Here is a 23,895-nt window from a genome sequence, read left to right as displayed (position 1 = left end):
GCAGCAGCTTTTCTCTTTTCTCTCTCTTTTCCACACACACTCTCCCCCCACTCTCCCGCACCCCCCCCCCCGCTTCTGGACTGAATTCTTGGCTGATTCCACAGCTTTGGCAAACCGGGGATTTTATCGCAAGTCTCTGCATTCCCCTCGCAGGCGCGGGGTCATGGGATTAGGGCAGAGCTGACTCCGGCTCCGGGGCAGGGAGAGGAGGGAAGAGGGGGAGTTTCTCGCTCCTGTGGCTGCAGAAGACGTCGGGCTGCGGCCTGAGGGCACCCAGGTGGGACGGGGGACCCTTTTCCTCCCTCTGCCTTCAGCTTGGGGAGGGGAACGATCCCGTGGCTACTTCCAAGGGACTCTCAGACCCTCGGTGCCCAGCTGGGGCCTCGCATGGAGCTGCCGCAGCGAGTGGGAGCGTTCCCACGGGCGCGGGGCCAGCGGCCGGGATCATGCGGGGCACACCCCGGCAGGAGGGTGCAGCCCAACCACTGCACCTCCACCCGCTCGCCCAACCCACCAGGACACCGCCGGCATGACCGCGGTGGGAGCGGTGCTGGCCTGGGGGTCCCGGAGCCCCCTCCCCATCCCCCGAGCCCCGCGGGGCCGAGCGGCTCAGCCTTAGTCACGGTGGCAGCGGTGACTCAGTCACCCAACGTGCTCAGGTGAGCCACCGCTGCTGCCGTGAGTAAGGAGCTGCTGATCCCTCCCGAAGCAGCGCTGGGCACGGAGCCCCGCCGGAGCCCCCCGTCCCTCCAGGCTCGGGGTGGCCTCGTGGCGGGCACGGATGTCCTTGGGCAGGACGGCGGTGCCGGTGCCGGTGACGCTGGCGGGGCTGTAAACACCCAGGCGTGTCCTTAGAAACACACAACCGGCTCTGTGTGTTCCCAGCTCTCGGGGACGTGTCCTGGTGGCCTTTGGCAGAGTGTCCGGGCGTCACAGCCTGGGGACACTCCAGCTGCCAGCCCGATGCAGCCGGAGCCAGTGGCCCTGCCTGGCCTCACTCTGGGGCACCCCACACTCGCGGGGGCTCTGCCCCTCACCCTGGCCTTGGGCCTGGAGGGTCCCAGGCACAGAATCACCCCTGGAGTGCTCAGGCAGCCCCCCTTGGGGGGCTGGGCACACGGTGAGCAGGGGGCCCCCAGCACAGGCTGGACCCCAGGGTGAGTCAGCCCTCCTGGGGGGAGTCACCAGAGGCCCCCACCCACCTGGCCTCGGGAAGGATGGCGAATCCCTCTGGATTTAGCAGCGCCCAGGTGTGGAGCCATACTTGGCTGTGCTGCAGCCACGGTGAGGCCAGGGCTATTCTGGGCTCCCTGAGCTCACGGGCTCCTTGGGGACACTGAACTCCAGTCCCTGCTCCCGTCCCAGTGGCTCCCAGCCCCCGGCCTCGCTGCCTCCCTGCCCGTGGCCCCCTTAGCTGGGGCCAAGCAGAGCTTTGCATCAGCCTGGAGGTGTGAGGGGATGAGCGAGGGGAACCGTGGACCCCATCTCTGGCCACCTCCTGTCCTGCTCTGTGCCCCAGCTCTGCCTCTGTCCCTCTTCCCCCACAGCCCTGGTGTCCTCCAAGCCCCATCCTGCCCCCAGCCGTGTGCTGGCGCTGGTGTGGCAATTTTGGCAGAATTCACGCCAGGAGGGGTCTTGGTGGTTCCATCAGTCCCATGAGCTCAGGTTGCCACCAACGGGACCCTCCCCTGGGCACAGCCAGCGGCTGAGACCTCCCCCCAACAGGGCAGGACTCAGCTCCTGTGCCTGGGGAGGCCTGGAAACACGGGCAGCAACCTGTCAGGGTGGGAAGAGGCACCCAGGGGTGTGACCAAGAGGCACCAGAGCCCTGGTCCCCCTCATCTCCTGTGCCCCCTCTGCCCCCTGACCCCCTACACCACTCCCTCAGCACCCGTGGCTGTTTCCCAGACGCTGCCACATTTCTTGGTTTGTTTTAAATCCCAGCTTCAGGAGTCAGCCGACAGCTCAGCTGTTGGTGGTGGTGTTATTATTGTTGTTATTATCATTATTATTATTATAAATGCTTAAGCAAGTTGCCAGCCTTGGGGAGGGGAAGGACTCAGGATTTCGGGAGCCTCCGTGGATACACACTGACCCCTGTTCCTGGGGTGACCCATGCTTGTAAACCCGAGGGAAAGCAACTCCCTGTTCCACCGTATCCAATCCCATCCCACCCTATCCCAGCCCATCTCGTCTCACTCCAGCCCTCTGATCTCACCGTGGGCTCGCCCCGGGAGGCGTCATCCCCAACCCTGAGAACGCTCGCTCACAGGGTGGCAGAACCATGTGGGATGGATCCCGAGCCCGTGCCCAGAGCCGGGAGCGATGCCAGGAGGGGATCCCGGTGCCCGGGGGGGACACAAGGGGCCGTGGGGCCGGTGTCCCGCCGGGCTGCCCCACGCGCTGACACACGGGCGCACACTCAGCGCCGCGGCATTCCCGCCCCGCGCCTGCCCCCGGCTCCCCTTGGAGCCGCCTCAGGAATGCGGGAACCTCACCCGGGCGGGGAGTGCGGTACCAGCGCGGGCCCGCGGGCACCTCTCCACCCTCCCTCGCCCTGAGGAGCCGGCGAGGGGCTGGCAGCCCCCCAGCCCAGCACGGGATGGGGCAGACACAGCCCTGGTGTGGGCCCAGTGCCGTCCCTGCCCCCTGCAGGGCTGGCACCCCCTGACCCCCAAAACCGGGAAGGAGGAAGAGGATCCAAGCGGGCAGGATGTGCCCCAGGAAACCCCGACTGGGGCGGGATGGGGACGGGAGGAGGCACTTCCTCCTGGCCTTGTTCCTTCACGCACAAGTGCAACTCCTTCACCCCGAAGGGGCACACGCGTGTGCGCAGCTCACCCTGCACACAGCCAGCGGCACACGAGCTCCGTGTGTGCGCACACTCCCGCGGGCTCGCTCGGCCTCGGTGGGTGCTGCACCCACACCCACGTTCCCAGAGCCCGGCCATGGGCGCAGGCACCCCCTCCCTTCCCAGCCCCCCGCGCTCCCCCGCGGCCGCAGTTCCTGTTTACGGTGATGGAGCCGCCTGCCCGGCCCTCCCGGCACCGGGGCGGGGGCTACCGGGGCAGCAGCAGCTGGTGCTGTTGCCTCTCCCGTGCCTGGCGCCGGTGCTGATGGGTTCCCGGCTGTGCGGGATCACCCCAAGGATGCAAGAGCACGGCCCATTCTGGGAACGGCAGCAGGAAATCCTGACGGGGAAAAGAGCTGTGTGGCATTGGCATGGGCTGTGTGCCACGAAGCTGCTGAGTGTGGGGTGTGAGTGCCCCTGCCCGGCACTGCCGGGCACTCCGGTGTTGGGATGTCCCAGCACCGCCGGACTCTCCGGCTGGAGCAGGGCTCCGTGCCCAAATGGGGGGCTCCAGGGAGGTTCCATGCCCGGGGTCCAGGTGTGTCACAAGGAGCTGAGGGAGGAATCCAGCCCTGGGCCGGACCCACTGTGCCGCATTCCCCAGCGCCGAGCCATGCTGTGAAGAGCCAGGCTCAGCTCATCCCAGCACCCGACCTGTGGGGAAACTGAAGCACCGGCTGGGGAAGTGACTCACCTGCACTGTGGCCTTTAAATGCACTGCTCCGATTAGATAATGGGCGGAAGGATCAGAGGGAGCCCGACAGCCCCTCATTAAAACTTGGGCTCCCTCAAGAGCTTTCAGCTCCATCAGAGCCCGTGGCCACCTGGGCCGGTGCTGCCCGCGGGAGGCAGCCCTGCCCGGAACCCACCCACTCACATCCGCAGGCGGCTGCAGCACCTCGCATCTGGCCTCGTCGGATGGTTCGTGGCCACAGGAGATGCTGCCCCTCCCACGCCCTCCCCGAGCCTGCAGGAGCTAGGGGGAGACACTTTGCAGCCCCCTGGCAGGACCTCGCACCTTTGGGGTGCGCTGCCTGGGACACAGGGGCTGCAGCCTGCCGGGGTCGGGGCCGCGGCCCATCTGCCGAGACAGGATGTGGGGCCGGACGGGGGACACAATGTGGGGAAGTGAGAAGGGGACAGCAGGGACGGGGACATCCCGTCGGCACAAGTGGGCTCACAACCCTTCCAGTCCCCAGAGCTCCCGAGCGCTCAGAGCTCCGATTCCTGCAGGTCTCCTGCGCGCCCCCAGCTCTCCGGGCGCTCCCGCCTGCTGCACCTGCCTGGCCCGGGGGGCCCTGCCTGCAGCGGCCTGTCCGCGGGCGGCCGGGACGCGAAGGAGCTGGTTGGGCCGGGCAGGTGTCGGGTGGGAGCGGGGTCCGCTCAGCCCACACAGGTGTGGCCGCGCCGGCTGCGGCAGCAAAGCTCCGCGCCCGGCTGGCCCCGTCTTGCTGGGTGGCAGGAGCCTCCCGCGCCGCTCGCAGCCCGGGGCGGGCGGGCACACCCCGTCATTACCCCAGAGCAGCTGCCGGCGCTGCCCGGGCAGGGAGGGGACGGCAGGGCCGGCACGGCCAGGTGGGGATGGGGACGGCGAGAAGCCATCGCCCACCCGCTCCTGGGGAGAGCGAGCGGGGGGTTTGTGCCCCCTCCCTGCTGGGGACCCTGCGGGGGCACCCCCGCGCCCCATCGATGCCCCCGACGCGTGGGGGAGGCAGCCGGGGTCAGCCCCAGCAGCTGCTCACGACATGCCCTGCGGGTCCGCAGCGCACAATGACCCCATTGAGGACCCGCGGGGCGAGGGGGGGACACCCAAGGTGGTGGTTGCAGAAGTGACTCCAGTGTCACGCCAGGCCTCAATCCTGCTATTTATACCCGGCGGAGAGGTGGCCTTTGAGGGAATGGGGATGGAAGAGCTGCCGACCCCTCCCTGCCGCATGCCGGGGCATCCCGGAGGGCAGCGGCCTCGGGCCCCCCGGCTTTCCCTCCCCACCCCACGCCCCAGCCCGGCGCCAGCCCCGCCAGGAAGAGCCCCAGCGCCGGGACCAGCTGCAGCCGCTTCCTCCCGGCCCCGCCAGGAACTGGGGAGCCCGCGGGGGCTCCAAGCCCCCGGCTGCAGCGGGGCAAAGGGAGCCGAGCGGCCGACGGAGCCCCAGGGCTCGCGGGGGCCTTGCACCGGGCACCTGGGTGCTGGATGCCAGGATCCAGCTGGGAACTCCTTGGGAACCTCCCAGCTTTACCAAGGGCGAAGTCCCGGCACATCAAAGGCAGGCGGAGGCAGCGGGAGCCGGGGCAGGAGCCTTTGGTCCCTGCCAGCGCCCGGCTCCACCACCCCACGGAGCTCCCACTGCCCCGTACCGGGGTCCCGTGCCGGCACACCTGGCTCCGGGGTCGTGCCCCCCTCCACGGCGTGGCACCCAGCCCATCTCTGTGGCAACCGCCACCAGCTCCGGGTGTATTTTCTGCACCAGGGCCGCCGTGGGAACCTGGACGGGTGCCACCTCATTCCGCTGGGCTCTCTGGGCCGCCTTTGTAGCCGGCGTAGAGCCCAGCTGGCAGTCGCTTCCTCCCCGGGCTCCCCCTGCCCCGTGCGGGTCACGGCCCCGGTTGGGAGGCGATGGGAGGGGGCTTTGCTGGAGCCCCCTGCGGCCCCCCACGGCTCTGGGCCACCTCCAGCAGGGCCAAGCACGAGTGGCCTCCAAGGCCGCCCCGAGCGAGGGCCGTGCCCATGGCCACGGGGCACCGAGCCCCTGCCAAGGCACCTGGGACCCCCAGGGCAACGCGCCGCGCCCACCGCCCCCTGCCTGACTCCGGCAGCTCCCGAGGGGCTCCCCGGGGGGCTCCTCCACAGCGGTGGAATCGCCAAACACAGCACCACGGGCTGAAATTCCCATGTCTCATTCCCACCCCCCCTCAGCCTGCCAGTGGCTTTCCCCATCCGTGCCTCAGTTTCCCCACGAGACAAGGCGCCCCGGGCCAAGGTTTGCCGCGTGGCCGGCGCGGCGCTCCGGGGCTGCTGGCCCGGGAGCAGCATGACAAGCTCTGTCGTGCTGGCTGCAACACCCGCCCTCCTCAACGCCCGCCGGCGCTTGCTCTTGTGCCCGGGTTTTGGGGCTGAGGCTGCTGGGGCGACGCTCCCCACGGCTCCGCCGCCATCTGCAGGCAAAGCACCCCCAGAGCAGGGACCGAGGGGCCCCACCAGCACGGATCCCAGTGCCAGACCCCGCTCCTCCCCGCAGGGTTTTCCCTGAGCTGTGCCACGCTCCCTCTGCGGGGCCACGTGCGTGGGAGGACGTCGGAAAAGGAGCATTTTCCAGAGCTGGAAACCCAGAGGAAAAAGGCTGCCGGCCGGAACGATTAAGGCGGGCTGGTTAATCATTACATCAAACCCCCCCCCATCCTAAGGAAACCGTGAGGATTCGGCCTTCGAGCCGCCCAAGGGCGACGTGGCCCAAGGACACTCCGGGCTGTGCTGGCAGCGTGTGGAGCCTCCGCTGACCTTCCCACGCCGGGGCCAGCGGCAGCAACCATGGCTCTGGGGCTGGGAGGGGGCCAGGTCTGCGCCCAGGCGCTGCAGAGCCTTGGGGACAGGCAGGGACCTGCCTGGCAGCCGGGGGTCTCCACACTCCGGGGAGCTGCTGCCACGTCCCGCAGCTCCCTGGCAGTGGGGGCAGCCCCTGTACCCCCACCCTGATGCTGCAGAGCGGGCACCGATGGTGCGGGGCAGCAGCTGGGACAGGCAGGATCCCCAGCGCTCCAAGGTTTGGGCAGGGAAAGGGGCGGCTCTGCCGGATGAGTCAGCCCAGCGGGAGCGGGGCTTCCTGGGGCTGCGGTGGGGTTTGGGGTTGTTTTTCCTGCAGAGAGAGGAGAGCTGGAACCTTTCGCCTGCATTCGGGACTGGGTGGGACGGGGAAATGCCACGCGGCCAAAGGCAGGGAGGGCCGCCAGCACCGGGAGATTTGGCCTGGCAGAACCCGGCCCGTCTCGGAAATCATCCCCCGGAGAAGCGACGCCGCCGGCAGAATCCGTGATGCTTCACTTTCCGAGCGCTCCCGGCCCCGCTCCCCACCCTCCATCTGGCAGCAGAGGATGCGAGTCATGGGCGAGAGCCCTGGGTGGAAAGGGAGGAGGGGGGGCACCACCAGCCCTACCCCCGCTCCCACCACGTTCCGGGCAGCCCTTCCCTTCTCACACCCACCACGCCCCAGCCCAAAGCGGAGACAAACAGGTCCCGGGCTCCCGGGAGTGACTCCACCGCGCTGCCGATGCTCCTGGTCCTGCACGACCCCAGCAGAGGCAGGGAGCCAAAGGCAGGGGCACCTCTGCACCCACCACCCCAAAAAGAGGCAGAAACCATGGATGGAGGCTGCCGTGCCCCAGGGCAGGGGCCAGCACTCCAGGGACAGGGAAGTGCCATACTTGTGACACAATCCAGGATAATGGGGTGGGGGGAGAGGAGGGAGAGTCACCTGCTGAATCACATCACGATCCACACCAGGTCTGCCCCCCACTTCCCTGCCTGCCCCCAAACTGAACTCATCCCTGCAGCACCTGCACAGTGAGCAGGAAAAGGCTTTGCCTCTGGAGCAGCCAAAGCCACATATCCCCTGCACCGAGTCAGGCCATTTTCGTGGCATCCAGCAGGACGTGACTGATGGTGGCTCTGGTGTGGGCAGAGGAGAGAACGGGGGAGGAGGAGAACGTGGCTCTGCAGAGCCAGCTAATGAACAGGGAGGGGAAGGGCTGCAGGCAGAGGTGAGGGGCTCAGAGCCGAGGCTGCAGGGAACAGGCTGGGCTGAGAGAATGGAGGAGCACAGGGAATCACCCACATAGGCCCTGCACCCCAAAAATGCAGCTCAGGGTGAGCAGGGCTATGATGCCACCAGCCAGACACTCACATTCCCTGCCCAGTACTGCTCCTGTCCTGGCTCAAGACAAAACCTTATCCCTGCATCCATGAGGCCCCATCCTCAGGGGCTCTGGACATGGAAGGGTCCCTCACTGCTCCCCCCAAACACAGCCTACAAGTCCCAGCAGGCGTCAGGCTGCGGAGCTGCCGGCCAAGGGCATCCTGCAAGGGGGGCAGGACCGGATCCCTCGGCCCCCCCGGCTCCCCCGGCGCTGGCGGGAGGCAGTGGGAAGAGCTGGTGAGAGGACGCTGACGGAGACACTTTTTTCCCATCCTAAAAATAGCAGCTGGCCGTTTCCCCAGCTTCCCGGTCTCGCCAACGCTCTTCCATTAGATGAAAAACCCAAGGCAGCCACCTTCCGTCAGCGCGGCTGCGTGTGCCGGGGGAGGCTCACGCAGCCGAAATAGCAGCTGGGGACAGAGAGGGGCAGCGGGAGAGGGAAGGGAGCAGGCCGGCCCCAGTAATTCCCAAGATGTTTTAATTAGCACAGCTCTGACTCTGAAGCTTTGCTCATGCTCGGTGCAATGTCTGACCTTTAAGGAAAAAGAATAAAAGGGAATGAGAGGGGAAGGGGAAAAGGCACTGGAGCAGCTCAGGAGCTGGAAGTCGGCTGAGCTTCAAATAGGCTCCGCGTCAGGCACTCGGAGGCTTTTAATAAGCCACAGAGTGAGAAATTTAACACCACAGGCTCTATTTTTGATCACTTGTGAAGGGGGGGGGAGAGAAAGACAGAGTGAGCGAGAGGAGGGGGAGGAGGTGGCGGTGAGAAGAGGAGGCAGCCAAGATTACATCCTGGGTGGCAGCGCCGAAAATAGCCGTGCCCTGCTCCGAGCGCGGAGCGGCGGGAGCGGCGCGGAGCCCGGAGCGCCGAGCACTGACCTCACAGGCAGCCAAAGCGCCTTCCCGGCCTGGAACACCGCGGGGAAAAGGGATTAGAGCGACGCACAGGGAGGGATGGAAGCTCTGCACAGCAGTGGAAACCCGAAATCCCTCTGGGAAGGCGTGGGAGGGTGGCACGGAGCGAGGGGCCCGGCAGCAGCTGGTGCAGCGGGACACACGCAGGACACACATCCCGGATGCCTGGCACAGGCAGAGCCGGCCCCTTGCCCAAACCCGCCCCTTCCCAGCGAGCCCTTCCTGCTTCCCTGGGCTGTGAGAAACCCCAGGTGGCCTCCTGAGACATGGCTGCACCCAGCAAGTGCCAGGCTCAGCAGAGGGGCTCCAGCCATCCCCAGCACGAACGGAAGCAGGAAAGATTCCCACCATGAGCGGCATCTGCTTCCCTCTCCACACCAAGCCCATCTCCAGGAGCAGGGGAAGTGCCACCGGCAGCAACAGGGGATGGGGCAGAGCCCAGCAGCTGCTGTCCAGCTGTGGGAAGCACCGTGCTGTGCCAAGGTGGATTCCTGCAGTGCTGGAGCCGGGAGGCTGAGGTAGGGAGCTGGGACATGACAGCTCTGGAACAGACCTGTGCTCCTCCTGTGCTGCTGAAATCCTGCTGTCCAAGTGGTTACTGGAGATGGAGGTGGCTGGAGCACAGGGAGGGGATGATAAACCTGTCTGATGAACCTCCCAGGGGTGAGTCTCCCCTGAGAATGCCCAGCCAAACCCCAGGGCAGTGCTGGTGCCTTCCTGGGGTGAATCTGCCTTAGGGCAGGAGATGGGAACTGCTCTCGGCTTCAGCTGCAATTGCTGCCTGGGAAGAAGGCAACGTGCCACAAGAGGGGGTCACATTTCCTTTTAATTGATCAGAACCATTTCTACGTCTCCCTTTGCCCCATTCCAACTGTACAACCAGGGAGCAGAACAGGGACAGGCTGGGAGTTCTGCATCCACAGTGGGATTCCTGCAAAACACAAAGTGGGGTTGGGTTAGTGTGAGGTGGGCTCAGCTGGGCCACAGATCCCAGTCCCAGGGCTTGGCCCCACTCCAGGTGCTCAACTGCAGTGAGTAAACAACCAGCCACCAGCTCTCTAGGACCAAAGAGCACCTGGACCAGAGATCAGGAGAGCAGGAGCTGGTGCCCTCCTGTGCTCCAGGCTGAGCCCGTTGGAGGCTGTCAGTGACTCAGAGCCCTGCACAGCACACGGTGCCGCAGTTCCCGGCTGCCAGCACGTGGGAAGGGAAGGGATGAGGCACAGTCTGTGCAGGGCAGAGCAAAAAGAGGCCACAAGGTAAGAGCCTGGCCTCACCTTCTCTGAGACTGAAGCTGTTTGTCTTTAGTGGGAGTATGTGGGGCAGAGGTCATGTGCTACTCTCCCTGTGGGGCCCAACATCCCCCCTCTGCCCCCGAGCTGTCCCCAGGTATGGCCAGTCCCAGTGGGGACCTGTGGCACCAGCGAGGCCCCAGCAGTGACTACAGCTCTCAGTCTGCTCCAGCACCACCCACCCACCCTTGACAGGGCTAAACCCCAGTGTCACAGCTGGGCTTGACCCCACGGTGTCAGGGTTGGTCCCCCACAGTGCCACAGCCCAGCCCCGCTGCCACCTTGCAGCCCCAGGCTGGCTCTGGGCTGGAGACCCCCATGAGCCCCCCCAGAGCTGAGGCCTGACCCTGGCAAGGGACAGCTGTGACCATTGCTCCTCAAAAGCAAGGCAGATCCCCTCACCCAGCCCAGCAGGCCCTAGAGTGGGTCTGGATGCTCAGCCAGGCTGCAGGTGAACTCACCTAGATTTACTCCAGAGCCTTTACCAGGGCTTCGTTAGCTTCTACCTTAATCTGAGCTTCTGCTTTCGCAGCTTCATCGGAGGCTGCTGCCATCTCTGACACAGCTTTCTCCAGGTTGGATTTTGCAGTCTGGACAAGAGGGCACAAAGAATGTGTGTCACTGGGAGACACTGCAGGAGAGGGGACTGTCCTTCCCTCCCTCCCTGCAGCCACTGGTCCTTCATATGGATGCCAAGGACCGACTGACTTGGGAGCCCCACAGAGCTACAGACACAGCTGTGCTGGCCCCAGACCTTATCGGGGAAAAGCTGTTCTGGAGGTCAGGACAAGGTCAGTGTCTGTCCAAGGGGTGGGAAATGGCGTGGAGATTTATGACTGCAGAGCTCCCTCTCTCCAGAGACTGCACCAAGGAGAAACCCCAAGCCTCTGATCCCAAAATGTAGTGGGGGTGCAGACACAACCTTGGGTTCTGGGCACAGGAAGCTCCCAAGACAAGGACCCCAGAGCAGAGAAGGGAGGCAAATCCCCTCCAGGGAGAGAGCCCAAGGCTGGTGAATCTCTGGGTACTCACAGCCAGGTCCAGCATGTCCATGGTCACTGCCTCCTCTGCCAGCACCTGCACCGTGGAGTCGGCGTGGACAGTGACAGAGCCGCTGCTCACTGTGAGGCACAACACGGGGTGGGTCAGCCAGAGCTGCCAGAGGGGCTCAGCCCTGGCATCCCCACCATCTTTTCCCAAAACAAACCCTCAGCCCCCTCCTGCCACATTTCCAGCATTCAGGGCTCCCATCCCAAGGCAAGCTGAGCCAGGGGATGCTCCCAGAGAGCCTGAGCAGAACCAGGACCTGACCCAAACCCATGGCTCCCAGGGCAGCTTCCAGCAGCTCCTGGCAGGCTGGGAAAGCAGAAATCCCTGGAAGTGCACCAGGCCACACCTGGATGGGCAGAGCCTCCCTTGTGAAAGTGCCAAGAACACCATCCCCACGCACACCTTTCCTCCCCAGCTCCTCCTGCCTTGCTCACCAAAGTACTTGGTGGCCGTCCCATCCTCGGCGTGGACTGTGACAACGCCAGGCCGGAGCACCTGGAGCGTGGGGACATGGGATGCCAGAATGCCAAAGGAGCCAGTCAGCGTGGGCACATCCACCTGCTTCACGTTGGCACCGTTGTAGAACACCTGGATGAAGAGGGCAAAGGGGCACAGTCACCAGGGATAGGGGGACGGAGAGCAGCAGCTCTGGAGAACCCAGGGAAGAGCCCATCCCGAGGGGGCAGCGCAGCTCCCGGCAGGTTCAGCACGCCGAGGTGTGCCCAGGAACAGGCTGCACCTTCCCAGGACGGGAGCGGAGCCGGGCTCTGGAGGAGAGGTCCTGGCAGAGGCAGTGGGGAAGCGTTCCCAGCTCCCAGGGGCACGGCAGGGAGGCGGCACATGGAGACACCGAGTCGGGAGTGGGCGAAAGGCGCCAGCACAGCCGGGAGCAGCCTGGGAAGCGCGTGGGGAGCCTTGAGCTGCCGTCCCCGCTCCGGCCCACGCTGCCGGGCTGTCCCTGTCCCCAGCCCGCGCCCTGCCCCGAGGACAGCCGCGGGCCCGGCGGGGGCGGACCGGCCGTGTGCCGCTGCGGGCCGGCGGCGCTGCGGCGGGGCCGGGGCTGGCAGGCACAGCGGGTCCAGCAGCGGGGCTGCAAGGGCTGCACCGGCCTCCGCCAGGCCCCGGGAGCGCCGCGGCGGGCACCGAGCGCCCGGGGCAGGCGGGCGAGGCCCGAGGTCAGGGCCAAGGTCAGCCCCATGACAGTCCTGTGAGCGTGCCCCGGGAATCGCAGAGCCCCCGAGAACGGACAACCCCGCGGGGGCGGCAGCACCGGCCGCGTCCCGCCCGCCCCGGGCCCTCAGGAGACACCGGGCGAGGCGGCGGCGGGGGCACCGGGACAGGGGCCGGGGTGGGCCTACCTGTGTGGGTGAGGCGAAGGTGAAGGCCATGGCGGCGGGGCCCCCGGCGGGATCGGCATAGCCGCGGGCAGAGGGCAGCGGCAGCGCAGGGCGGGCGAGGCGGAGGAGGCGGCGGGCGCAGAACATCGCGGCCATGGCGGCAGCGGCGGCGGCGCGGGGCAGGCCGGGACGGCGCCGGACCACAGCTCCCGGCACCCCCCGCGAGACGCCCGGCGCAGGAAAAACGTCACGACGCGCCGCTTGGCCTTATGGGAATTGTAGTCTTCTCCGCCTGCTGAGCGTCGTGGTGCTGGGCGGCGGCGGGGGGGGGGTTCCGCTCCGCCTCCGCACCGAGGGGCCGCCGCACCCCCGGCCCCCGGTCTGGCCGTGCCCCAGCGGCTCGGGGGGCTCCGGGGCAGGGATGGAGACAGGGAGGTGATACAGGGATGCAGGCAGGGCTATGAGGTAGGCAGCGCTATGGGGCAGGCAGGTGTACCGGCTGGAGTGGTACAGGCAGGGATGCAAGAAGGGCTGGTGCAGGCAGGGATGCAGGCAGGAGTGGTACAGACAGGTGTGAGGGCAGGGGTGGAGGCAGGGCCGGTGCAGGCAGGAGTTGTGCAGGCAGGGATGCAGGCAGGAATGCAGTTAGGGCTGGAGCAAGCAGCGGCGTAGTCAGGGCTGGGGCAGACAGGTGTATTCAGGGCTGGAGGAGGCAGGAATAGAAGCAGGGGTAGAGGCAGAGGTGCAGGCAGGGGTACGGGAAGGGGGGCAGGCAGGAGTCAGAGGCAGGGCTGTGGGGCAGGCAGAGGAGCAGGGGGTACGGGCTGGTGCAGGCAGGGGCTGGGGCAGCCCCGGTCCCCACGTGACGCCCGCGCCGCGCGGGGGCGGCTCCGGTTCATTCATAAATCCCGGGGCCGCCCCGCCGCACCGAGCGCAGCGGCGGCGATGGAGCCCCGGTCTCGGTGGTAGGTGAGTGTCTGGCTCCGCCGCCTCGGGACAGTCCCTATCGCGACACGGGGAGCCGGCCCGGCCGAGGGGAAACCATCACGCCCTACCGCGCGTGGAGGTCCCGGGGGCTCCTGCCTCGCTGTCACCAGCCCTGTCACCAGCTCTGCCTGCATCCCTTATCACTGCCCCACATCCCTGTCCCACATCCCTGCCCTCATCCCTCATCGCGCATCCTACATCACTGTCTCCATCGCTGCCCCACATTCCTGCCTGCATCCCGCATCCCTGCCTGCATCCCGCATCCCTGCCTCCATCCCCGCCCCACATCCCTGACTGCATCCCCGTCACCGGGCTGGGGCGCGGGGCTGCAGTCACAGGGGCCAGAGCGAGTCCCCAACCCAGCCCCGGTCCGGCCGGACCCCGTGGGTCGCACACACGCGTGGGGCGCAGCCCCGGCCCGCCCCCCGCACCCCTTCCCACGTGCGGAGGCGCGGCACCACCGGGGACCCCAGACCCCGAGCCCCCGCCCCGGGCACTGGCGGCCACCCCGGGTCCCGCCCCGTGTCCCCCCCCGGGGGGGATAGCCCGGGGACCGGCCCCCTCCTCCAGACAATGGCCGTCCTGTTCCTGCCGGGTCGCCATGGAGACGGGATTCCTCCATGATGGGGAACAGGAGGGACATTCTTCCCTCTCCCCCCGGCCCCCCGCTCCCCCCGCCTCGGGCCTGAGGGTGTCCCACAGGGATCCCGCCCGTGGGCCGCCCACCCCGCGTGGAGCCGCAGCCCCTCGCCTGGACTCCCCCCATGTGGTCGGAAGCGGGACTCCCCCATCCCCTTACCCTTTTTCGGGGTCGCAGGATGGGTCCCCTCACCTCGTGCTGCATTCCACCAGCCTGGAGGTGCCCCAGGGCCGGTGTGGGCAGGGGATTCTCTGTCTCGGGAGGCGCTCAACACCCCAATATCCCTCCAAGGGGTTGTTGATACCCCGACCTGTGACAGGGCTGCCCTCAGCCATCCCCGTCCCTCACTGCCAGCTGCGACACGGCCACCCCCGCGCTGCCCCCACGAGTGACAGTCCCCACCCCTTCACGGGCTCCATTCACATTTTTCACTGACCTAATTTTGAGCGGCTCCCAAGTGCCCACCCCTGCCCGCTCCGGGGGTCCCCGACACAGCATCGCCCATCCAGCTCAGGCTCAGCCCCTTCAGCAGCCTGGGGACACACGGAGGGGACACACGGAGGGGACACACGGCCTCGCAGCGGGAGCTGGAGCTCAGCAGCCCCCAGGAAGGGCCACCCACGCGGGACAGTGACGAGGTCCCCGCCGGGTCCCCAAAGGCCGCAGGGCCGATGTCGCGGAGGGGAGTGGCACTCGTGTCCCGGCGACTCTCGGTCCCTGTTCCCCCCGGCCCCTCGGTGTCCCCCCCGCGCGGACAGCCCGGTGACGGAGCCGCTCTCGGGATGACTCACGAGCGTCACCCGTCGCGCTCCGGCGACACCCACGCCACGAGCTGTGGGGCGGCCACCTGCCCCCCGTCCGTGCCGGGAGCCCCCGGCGCGGCTCCCCACGAGCTTCCGCGGGCAGGGGGTCCCCGGGCGGCGGGGCTGCGGCTGCGTTTGGCCCCCGGGGGCGGCAGCCCGGTGTCACCCCGGAGCTGGAGAAGGAACTTCACCCCCTCGGGCCAGCTCTGCCCACCAGCCGCCGTTTGGGGGCTCCGGCCCCAGCCGGGCGTGAGGACCGTGGCCGCTCTTCGCGAGGCCGGGGGCTGTGCCCACGCGAGTCCGGGGGCTGGGCGCGGGGGCCGGCTGTGCCCGGCTGGGGTGAGGGCTCCTTGGGGAGGGGCAGCGGTTCTGCCCCCTCCTCCCCATCCCTCCATCCGTCCATCCCTGCTTCCCTCCTGACCACACCCTCCATCCCTTCATCCTTCCCCTGAGCACACCCTCCCTTCATCCCTCCATCCCGGTCCCTCCCTCTATCTCTCCATCCCGGTCCCTCCCTCCCGGTCCCTCCCGGCAGCTCCGCACCGCGGTGCCGGGCAGGGGCCGGGCAGGAGCCGCCGCCGCCGCCCCCGGCCCGGCCCTGTCGTCCCGGCTGGTGCCTCCCTCTGTCTCCCCCCGCCCCAGGACGCGCTCGGGCCGGGACAGACCATGAGCGATGACCCAACACCCTGGGACAACGCGACCGAGAGCGCCACGGTGAGTCCTGCCTGTCGCTGCCTGTCTCTGCCGCCCCTCCCCACGCCGCCAGCCTCGGGGTCCCGCGGGAGGGGGGATGCATCTTGGGAACTGTGGGGTTCTGCTGGCTGCCGTGGGGCTGGCGTCTCCGCTCTGGTGGGGACGGCAGCAGCCCCGCTGTCACCCCCTGCTCTGCCAGTGCTGGGAGTGGGTGACAGCTCTCGGTGCCCCGTGCACCGCTGGGATGCTCTGGCTGCTGGGGGCCCAGGGGGCTGCTGCCGGGTCAGTCCCTCTCCCCCGGGCGGGGGCAGCGAGCACCGATCGCGGCGGTGGGGCAGGCTTGGGGGTCTTGTTGCCGTCCCCATCCCCAACCCCGTTCCCACTCCCGCTCGGCGCGGGGGCCGCGGGCGGCTCAGCCCCCCCGGCTGCTGTTGCCTTGGTGCAGGCAGGGCCCGGGGGCGGCGGGGGGTGGGGGGGCTCGGCGGCTCTGGGGAGCAGCGCTGCCGTCAGCACGGCGGGGGCAGGTTTGGGGTGGGCCGGGGTCCCCCCAGCACGTCCCCGCAGCTCAGCTCCTCGGCCCCGGGCAGGCGGTGCCCGGCGAGGTGTCCCCTCAGGATGGGTACGTGCTGCTCCTCGCCCTGCTCTCCATCTTCATCGGGGGCACCCTGGTCCTGCTCTCGGGCATCCTGATCATCTGCCGCCGCTGCTGCGAGGCTGACCGCCGGCACTCCAGGTGGGCAAGGGGTGACGGCGCTGCCCCCGGGGTGTGTGGCACCGAGAGGAGGGTCAGGGGGCTGGCCCAGGCACGTCTGACCCTCCTCCCTCCGCAGAGCCAGCGATGACCCCGAGAAAACCAACACCACTTACCTGGATGACTCGCAGCAGGCGCAGGGTGAGTGACCCGAGTGCTGCGCTGACCCCCTCCCAGTTCCATCCCAGTTTCCGGGGAGGGAGGAGGGTGAAGCAGCTCCTGAGCCCTCCCCTCCCAAGGTGCCACCCCCAGCCCCACAGCAGTGACCACCACGCACCCCTTGTGCCCTCCATCGTCCATCCCTGCCTGTGGAGTGGGACTGGCAGCTGGGAGCAAGGAATTCCAGGCTGCACCGAGGGCATGAGTGCAGCGAGTTTGCCAAGCCTCAGCTGGGGAAGCCGGGGTGCACCACGGTGAGGGGTGCTGGGTGCTGACACCCTTCTCTGCAGATATCACTGGCAAAGCTGAGGACCCCGAGTGCATGTCATCCTCCAGCTACCGGGATGCGGAGAGCGAGCGGTTCCTGTCCTCCAGCTCCTCCACTGCCCGGCGCGTCTCCTTCAACGAGGCCGCGCTCTTTGACCAGGGCAAGAAGACCCAGGAGAAGGGGAGGAGGTGAAGCTCTGGGCTGAGGAGGGGACAGGGGGTTGGGGCTGCCCCTCCTGACCCAGCTGTCCCACAGGTACACACTGACAGAGGGGGACTTCCACCACCTGAAGAACGCCCGCCTGACTCACCTGCACCTCCCGCCGCCTGCCCTCAAGATTGTTACCATCCACGAGTGTGAGTCCAGTGAGAACAGCCTGGCCATGACCCCCCGCCTGCCCCCGCCCAAGCCCGGTCTTGCCATCTTCCAGGTGAGCCCTCAGCACCTGAGGGACAGGTGGGGACATGAGGGCCGGGCATCCTGCAGCACCCCAGGGAGGCACCGCTGGGCCCAGGGTGGGAATCTCAGGGCATTGCTGGAAGTAGAGACAGGAGGTCCTGGGGTGCAGGATCCCCACCCTTGTGCAGACCCCCTGAGCATGCTCTGCATTGCAGCCCCCCGCGGGGGCCCTGCCCCGGCCAGTGCTGCCCAGCCATGCCGTGGGCCCCAGCTCTGCCCTGCCCGGGGACACCTACAACTCCACCGTGGACACCAGCTTCACAGAGGCCAGCCCGTCTGCCTCCTCCGACTCCGGGGAGGGGCCCTCGGTGAGTGCTGGGGCCTGGGACTGGGCAGAGGAAGGGGCTCCCAGCTCAAGGGTCCTATCGTGCTCTCTCCCCGCTTCCCAGATCCCATCCCTGCCCCCCTGCTCTGTGCCAGGGCTCAGGGAGACATGTGGGCATCCAGATAGAAACAGGCTCTGCCCCCCCCCGCCTCGTCCCTGCCCCGGGGGACGTTTGTGCATCTGCTGCAGCGCAGCTCTGTGGAGCGGACAAAGGAGCTGAGTGGGATGCGGGGGGGGCTGAGGGGACAGGCTTGGGTCTGAGCTGGCACTCACGGCCCCCCCACACCCCCAGTTCACAGCAACACCCAGGAGCGCGAAGGCAGTTGGGGCGGGCAGTGCTGGCCCCGGGGAACCCCCCCCGACCCCCCCCCCAGGGCACCGTCCTGCAGTTCTTCACCCGCCTGCGTCGCCACGCCAGCCTGGACGGGGCCAGCCCCTACTTCAGGATCAAGAAGTGGAAGCTGGAGAGCACCCAGCGGGCGTCCAGCCTGGACACCAGAGGTGGGGGTCAGCGGGGGCCCCGCGGGGCCGTGCAGGGTGGGTGGATATGTGTGGGTGGGGGGCTGCTGGTGCCGGTTGGGTTTGGCCCCCCCAGCCCTGTCCTGCGCCCCCCAGGGTCCCCCAAGCGTCGGCAGTTCCAGAGGCAGCGGGCGGCCAGCGAGAGCATGGACCAGGAGGACCGGGACCCCCATCAGACCGACATCATCCAGTACATTGCCCACACGGATGATGTGGCCTTCCACCCCGCGGGGGGGCCCCTTCCTGCCCTCCCCCGCCAGCCCCCCACCCTCTCTCGGCAGGTATTTTTCAGTAGATAAGAGGGGACGGGGATGGGTGAGCCGGGCACCGGGAAGGCACCGAGGGACCCCACGCTGCCGTGTGCGTGGGGGGCTCCCACCTCCGCAGCTCCGGGTCTGGGGTGAGGGGTCCGGGAGGGGCTGGTGATGGGGAGGTTGGGTCGGGGCATGGCCACGGCGGTGGGGACAGCATGGAGGACGGGGTGGCACCACGGCACTGCTGTGGAGCCTGTTGGGGCCGGGCTGGCACATCCCTGCCCGCTGCCTGCGGGGTCTGTCCGGTCCCTGACGTGACACCGGGGTGGTGCCCGCAGGCTAGAGCCGGGCGAGGGGGGCGCGGGCAGCCCCGGCGAGTCCGGCGTGCCCGAGCAGCCCAGCGCCTACCACGACATCTGGAGCCTGCGCGCCTCGCTGGAGCTGTACGCGGCCTCCGAGCGCAGCAACGACCAGGACTCGGTGCGCAGCGACGGCGGGGACAGCGTCTCCTCCGCCAGCGGCGTGCCCCCCTGCCCTTCCCCTTCCCTGGACGAGGCTGAAGGCCCCGAGGAGAAGTTCTGGGGTCGGCCCAAGCCCGAGGAGTCAGAGCCCGGCACACGCAAGCTGCTGCAGATGGACAGCGGCTATGCCTCCATCGAGGCGCCCAGCCGGGGGGGCGAGGAGGGTCCCCCCAAGGACCAGACAGCCTCCGAGAAGCGCATTTGCTTCACCAGCGCCGGGCGGAAAGGAACCATCTTCGAGAGCTTCGAGGGCCGGGAGCCGGAAGAGGAGGAGGAGGAAGATGAGGAAGAGGAGGAGGTGGGGAGCACCACTCTGGGCGCAGCGGGTGGGGGACACCTCCGTCCCCACAGCCCCCTGGCCTGGTCCCCGTATGGGCAGATGTTCCCGGGGCGGGAGGGGCTGCCCCGGCGGGACTACAGCATCGACGAGAAGACGGACGCGCTGTTCAACGCCTTCGTGCGCCACGACCCCCAGTTCGACGAGTCTCCGCTGCGGGGGAAGCACCGCTCCCGCACCCACCTGCGCAAGCAGTGGCAGCACACGAAGCAGTTCAGCGACCCCGGCGTGCGGTACCCGGCGCTGGAGCGGCACCGGACGCCCCTGCGCCGAGGCGACAGCGCCAACTACCCCCTGGACTCCCGGTTCCACAGCCCCCTGCCCCGCATCGTCAGCGCCGGCGACGAGGAGGCGGCCGAGGCGGCCGATGGGGTCCCTCCTGGCCCGGCGCTGCCTGACCCCGAGATCCAGGTGATCGTGGAGGAGCCCGGAGAGGCAGCCCCCGAGCCCAAGGCTGGCTCCGAGCCCCCTGAGGACGATGACTGTCCCGGCCCCGGGAGGTGCTTGGGGCTGGGCTCCGGCTCGGAGCTGATGGACAAGATCGCCGGCGGCCTGGAGGAGCGGCTCTACGGGCACCTGAGGAAAGCGGCAGAGAGAGAGACCCCCGAGTGCAAGGTGGCCGTGGCTGCCAGCGATTCCCCCCCTGACCACAGCACGGTCTAGGCCCAGTGTGAGAGGGAGAGACCCCGGCACAGGGGTCTCGGCCCCCACCAGGGTTCGGGACTCCATCCCCTTCTGCTGCCGGCACGGGGTGCCCGGTGCAGGAAGGGTGTCCTGGCCTGGGAAGGCCAGGAGGGCACGTGGGGGCCCCTGGCTGTACCCCCAGCACGGGGCTCCGGTAGCGTGGGGTGGCCGAGCCCCCCGGCTCCCGGGAGCGAGGACCTGGGCTGGGGGAGCCCCGAGGGTCGGGGCGCGGAGGAGAAGCCGAGCGTTGGCCGGGGATCAGCGCTGAGGGACTTTGCTGAAGCCCCCAGCCCGCTGAGCCCCCGTGGCACCTCCGCTCTCCCCTCTCTCTGTGGTTTTACAAGCAATAAGCCTCTCGTCCGGCCGGGAATGTCCCCGCCAGGAAGGGGCCGAAGCTGGGTGTCGCCGCTCCGGGGGATGCTGCGGTGCCACCCTGGCCAAGGGGTAGTTTAGGGACGGGGGAGTCTCCTCCTCAATCCCAAACCTCCTCAAGATCTGCAGGGAGCCTGGGATCTAAACTGGAAGCAGGGGGCCTGGTGGATTCTTGAGGGGCTCAAGCACCTCCGAGGGGAGTCTCAGAGTGGCAGCCCAAGGGCTGGGTGGGGCAGGATTGGCCCCGGGGACCCCAAAAATACCCCCTGGAGGGGTGGGGGCTGCTCGGTGCCTGCCCCTGGTGCTGCCCCCTGGCCCAGGGTACAGGGTGAGAGCAGAGTGGGACATCCCCCAGCATGTGCTGTGGGTGACCCTCAGTGCCCCCACCACCCCAGGAGCTCCGTAAGGGCTCGAGGATATTTATTGATTTTTACAGAGGCGGCTGCTGCTCCAGGAAGAGGGCGGGGGTGTGTGTGTGTGTTTGCTTTTTATCGGGTTTTTGTGTTTCAAAGGATGGGTGAAAAAGAGGAAAAAAAAAAGAAACTGCCCCAGCCCAGCCCTGGCTGTGGCTCCTGGGACTCGGCAGCAGGGGGGGGACAGGCAGGGCCCCCCCAAACCCCCATTGCATGCGAGTAGAGGCCGGGTTGCCCCTTCCCTCTGCGCAGGCTCTGCCCAAAGCCCTCCCTCTATCACCTCTGCGTTTTTAAGTCTATAAACAAAGGAGAAAAACCAAAACCAACCAACTGTGACGTCTCTGAGCTCTTTTCTTACCTTCTGCTCCCCGGGATGGTGCCTGTTGTGGGGGTGGGGGGTCGGGGCAGGGGGGCTCCAGGCCTGGCGTCACCCCACAAGTGTAGGGTTTGCCTGGGGGGCTGCGCCCTTCCAAAAGGAAAAGAAAGAGGAGAGGCTGGGGCTGGTTGTGCCCCCAACCCTGCCTGCTGCAGGAGGAAGAACATGAAAGCCACCTGCTGTTTTCACTTTATTTTTCTTTAAAAAAACGAAAAAAAAGAAAAAAACGAAAAAAAAAAAAAAAGGAAAAAAAAGGGGAGGGGAAAAAAAAGAAAAAAAAATTCAGAAAAAAAGCCAAGTGGCTGCCAGTGCCCCGATCCCTTTGGAGCCCAGATTCCTCCCAAGCTCTGAGCCCTTCCTGGGCCCTGTTCCCTTCTGAGCCCCTCCGAGCCCCCGTGCAGCATGCAGGTGTAATAGAGTTCTGCTTTGTCTTAATACCTGTTTTTGGTTTTGTTTTTTTTTTTTTTTTTTTTTCCTCATCTGGTTTATTTTAACACATCACGATGTGTAGGAATCTCTAAATATACCGCAAATATAAACAAAACAAAAAAAAAAAAAGAAAAAGAAAAAAAAAGAGAGGAAAATATATAATATATAACAGTAGTCTAAAACATAAAGTGCACGGCAATGGCTTTGCACGACTCTACACAGCCGGGGGGGGCCCGGCAGGGGGAGAGGGTCCCACCCCCCCCAAGACCCCTCATCCCACCCTTCCCATCGCAAAATTAAAACCAGAATCAGTGTCTTGATTGGCAAAGAGTGATCGGGGAGGGGGACAGGGGGGCAGCGTCCTGGCAGCTGCAGAGTTCAACTTCCACGTGTCCGGTGGGGAAGGTCCGGCCACTGCAGCTTCGTGTCCTGGCGCTGGCCGGAGCAGGGGCTGCGGGGAGGCAGGGAAGGGGGGCTCCTTGGTTGGTTTCCTCTGGTTTCCTTTTGGATCACAAGCACAGTCCAGTCCCAGGAGAGAGGCAGAGCTGGGGTGAGGAGGGGGACGCAGGCTGGCCCAGGGATGCTGTGGGGAGAACAGAGAGAAGGGGGTTAGGGAGGGGTGCCCAATTTGGGGTGTTGGCTCTGCTCCTGCACCCTACCCCGGATGGGAGAGAGGGGCCTGGCATCCCTGTGCTGTCCCTGGCAGGTTTTGGGGGCTCCCACAGCACATGGTCCCCTCAGCCAGGTAAGCCCAGACTTGCCCAAAGTAAAACCTTGGGGAGAAAACGGCGCCAAGGAATGTAATTTACGCCAAGGAGAGGAGAATTCCCTTCCTTCCAAAGGTTTCTAGGCTAAGGGAGGGAGTGACCCAGCTAAGCTTGGGCAGCCCTCATGGAGCTTCCCCTTCCAGCAGCTGCTGAGCAGGAAGGGGCAGGAGGAGCAGCAGGTCCCGGGGAGCCCCATCCCAGGCTCCGGCTGCACTGACTCCCCGCAGGTGACTCACTGCCCCCATGAATTAAAGATGGAGCTGCCACGGGCCTCTGACAGCTGCAGGGGGAGGATCCTGCTTTTATTTCGGGCTTTTTTCACACCACAAAGCTGGTCGTGATCCAGGAGATAACAGAGCTCAGCCCCAGCAGCGCTGTGACGAGCATGAGGCCGGGGGCGGATGAGGCTGAACATGAGTCACTGCTGGCTCCGTTATGAATGAGGGGTGGGAAGGAGGGGACAGGGCCTGGAGCTGGGGAGGAGGGAGCAGGAAGGAGGGGAGGAAGCAGGGAGTGGGCTCAGCTTTCCCTGGAAGTGGCTTGGGCATGGCAGTGGCCTGGCCATGGGTGACAGGGCCACCTCTGGGCCAGGGGCAGGTCCCATGGGGCCCTCTCTGGGGACATCCCGGAGCTCGGCATCCTTCTGTGCTCCCCAAATCCAGGTGGGTGGGGAGGCTGGGAGCGGGGTAGAGGAGCCCTGGTGCCAGGGAAAGGGGGTGTTGTGGCACAGCCCAGGAAGGGAGAGGGACCACCTCTCACAGGACAGGGCAGAATAGAGCAGAGCATGGGGGGTCTCCCCCTGGGTACCACGGACTCTACAGAGGGATGCTCAGGACTCGGACTACAGAACACCCCTCGACTCCCTCCCCCTGCCCATGGCTCAGATGTTCCCCAGCTCCCTCGGGCAGACCCCGGCGGGCCCCAGCAGTACCTGGGCAGAGCTCACTGCTGCTTGCAGGTGGAGAGCTTGCGGATCTTGCTGCTGGCGGAGCAGGCCTTGCGGGAGGGGTTGGAGGAGGCGCTGGCCCGGCGCTCGCCCTTGGCCCTGGCGCTCAGCTGCCCCGGCTCCGTCCCGTTCATGCACACGGCCTTGGGCAGCCCCTTGCCGCGGCTCTGCCCGTTCTGCCCGGCCTCCTCCTCAGGCACCTGTCCTGCAAGGGAATGGCCACAGTGAGGGGGAGGCAGCAGACCCTCAAGGAGTGTCCCCTTCTGAGTGCCCAGGGTGGATCCTGCTCCTGTGTGAAATCTGAACGTGTTCCTGCAGAGAGCAGGGGAGGATCCCCAACCCGGGATGTGCAAGGCTGGGAGCCGGAGACTGCACCTCTCTCCCCGCTCCCCTCAAGGACTGGTTTGGCCCCCGTTCCCCCAGCACACAGACACAGTGTCCTCTCCTCCCTGGACTGTCTGTGTGTCCTGCCTCAGACCTCAGGCAGCAGCCCAGCTCCTCTGGGGAGCAGAGGCAGCAGTGAATGAGCTCACTCCTCTTCCTCATGCCTTCTCTGCAGGTCCCAGCCCCAGGTACCAACTGTGGGATACCCAGGGGCTGGTTGTGTTTGCAGAACGGGGCAGCACAGCCTCTCCTGGCAGGCTTGGGTTCAGGTGTGTCCCCGAGGGAACATCCCAATGCGTGTCATCAGCCCCTCTCCCTCCTCAGCTCCCTGTGACTCAGCAGAGCAGGTGAAGAGCCATTTCCAGAGGAATCTCCTGCTGCCACAGCCGGGGCTTGGGTCCCATCCCGTGGCTTGGGGATTGACAGAGGGATGTGGCTGCATCCTGGGGCGCTCCC

The 23,895-nt window shown here is 66.9% G+C and overlaps 4 protein-coding genes across 4 annotated transcripts in view; 2 read left to right on the top strand and 2 right to left on the bottom strand.

Annotated features, from left to right (window-relative positions):
• Positions 1-23,895, top strand: part of THOP1 (thimet oligopeptidase 1) — a 319,814-nt gene that overhangs the window by 244,579 nt on the left and 51,340 nt on the right. The window lies entirely within an intron of this gene.
• ATP5F1D (ATP synthase F1 subunit delta) lies at positions 9,482-12,565 on the bottom strand. Its single transcript, XM_066336073.1, has 5 exons — positions 12,374-12,565; positions 11,450-11,603; positions 10,998-11,086; positions 10,427-10,555; positions 9,482-9,604 (listed from the first exon to the last, which is right to left on the bottom strand). The coding sequence occupies exons 1-4, from the start codon at positions 12,506-12,508 to the stop codon at positions 10,433-10,435; spliced, it is 501 nt and encodes a 166-aa protein (XP_066192170.1). The 5' UTR covers positions 12,509-12,565; the 3' UTR covers positions 9,482-9,604; positions 10,427-10,432.
• CBARP (CACN subunit beta associated regulatory protein) lies at positions 15,046-20,597 on the top strand. The gene is given in 11 exon segments (XM_066336256.1): positions 15,046-15,496; positions 16,063-16,208; positions 16,306-16,367; positions 16,676-16,841; positions 16,909-17,083; positions 17,268-17,420; positions 17,730-17,801; positions 17,803-17,938; positions 18,053-18,186; positions 18,188-18,237; positions 18,549-20,597. Coding segments are annotated over 11 exon segments (2,325 nt in total). The 5' UTR covers positions 15,046-15,448; the 3' UTR covers positions 19,732-20,597.
• STK11 (serine/threonine kinase 11) overlaps positions 21,484-23,895 on the bottom strand; it is a 31,979-nt gene continuing 29,567 nt past the window's right edge. The window contains exons 9-10 of the mRNA XM_066336257.1: positions 23,041-23,260; positions 21,484-21,925 (exon numbers count right to left, since the gene is read on the bottom strand). Coding sequence (XP_066192354.1) covers positions 23,052-23,260 — 209 coding nt within the window. The 3' untranslated portion in view covers positions 21,484-21,925; positions 23,041-23,051. The remainder of the gene's footprint in view (positions 21,926-23,040; positions 23,261-23,895) is intronic.

Source organism: Sylvia atricapilla, chromosome 26, assembly GCF_009819655.1.
Source record: "Sylvia atricapilla isolate bSylAtr1 chromosome 26, bSylAtr1.pri, whole genome shotgun sequence".
NCBI classification, from domain to species: Eukaryota; Metazoa; Chordata; class Aves; order Passeriformes; family Sylviidae; genus Sylvia; species Sylvia atricapilla.
This window is presented reverse-complemented; position numbering and strand designations above follow the sequence as displayed.

What these genes read in the sequence shown, in the direction of transcription:
- ATP5F1D (XM_066336073.1), bottom strand. Translation starts at nt 12,508, where the DNA reads ATGGCCGCGATGTTCTGCGCCCGCCGCCTCCTCCGCCTCGCCCGCCCT. An exon ending in GACGGCCACCAAGTACTTTG is followed by an intron (nt 11,087 to 11,449) that starts GTGAGCAAGGCA and finishes TGTGCCTCACAG; the next exon opens with TGAGCAGCGGCTCTGTCACT. An exon ending in TGGACATGCTGGACCTGGCT is followed by an intron (nt 10,556 to 10,997) that starts GTGAGTACCCAG and finishes CCTCTTGTCCAG; the next exon opens with ACTGCAAAATCCAACCTGGA.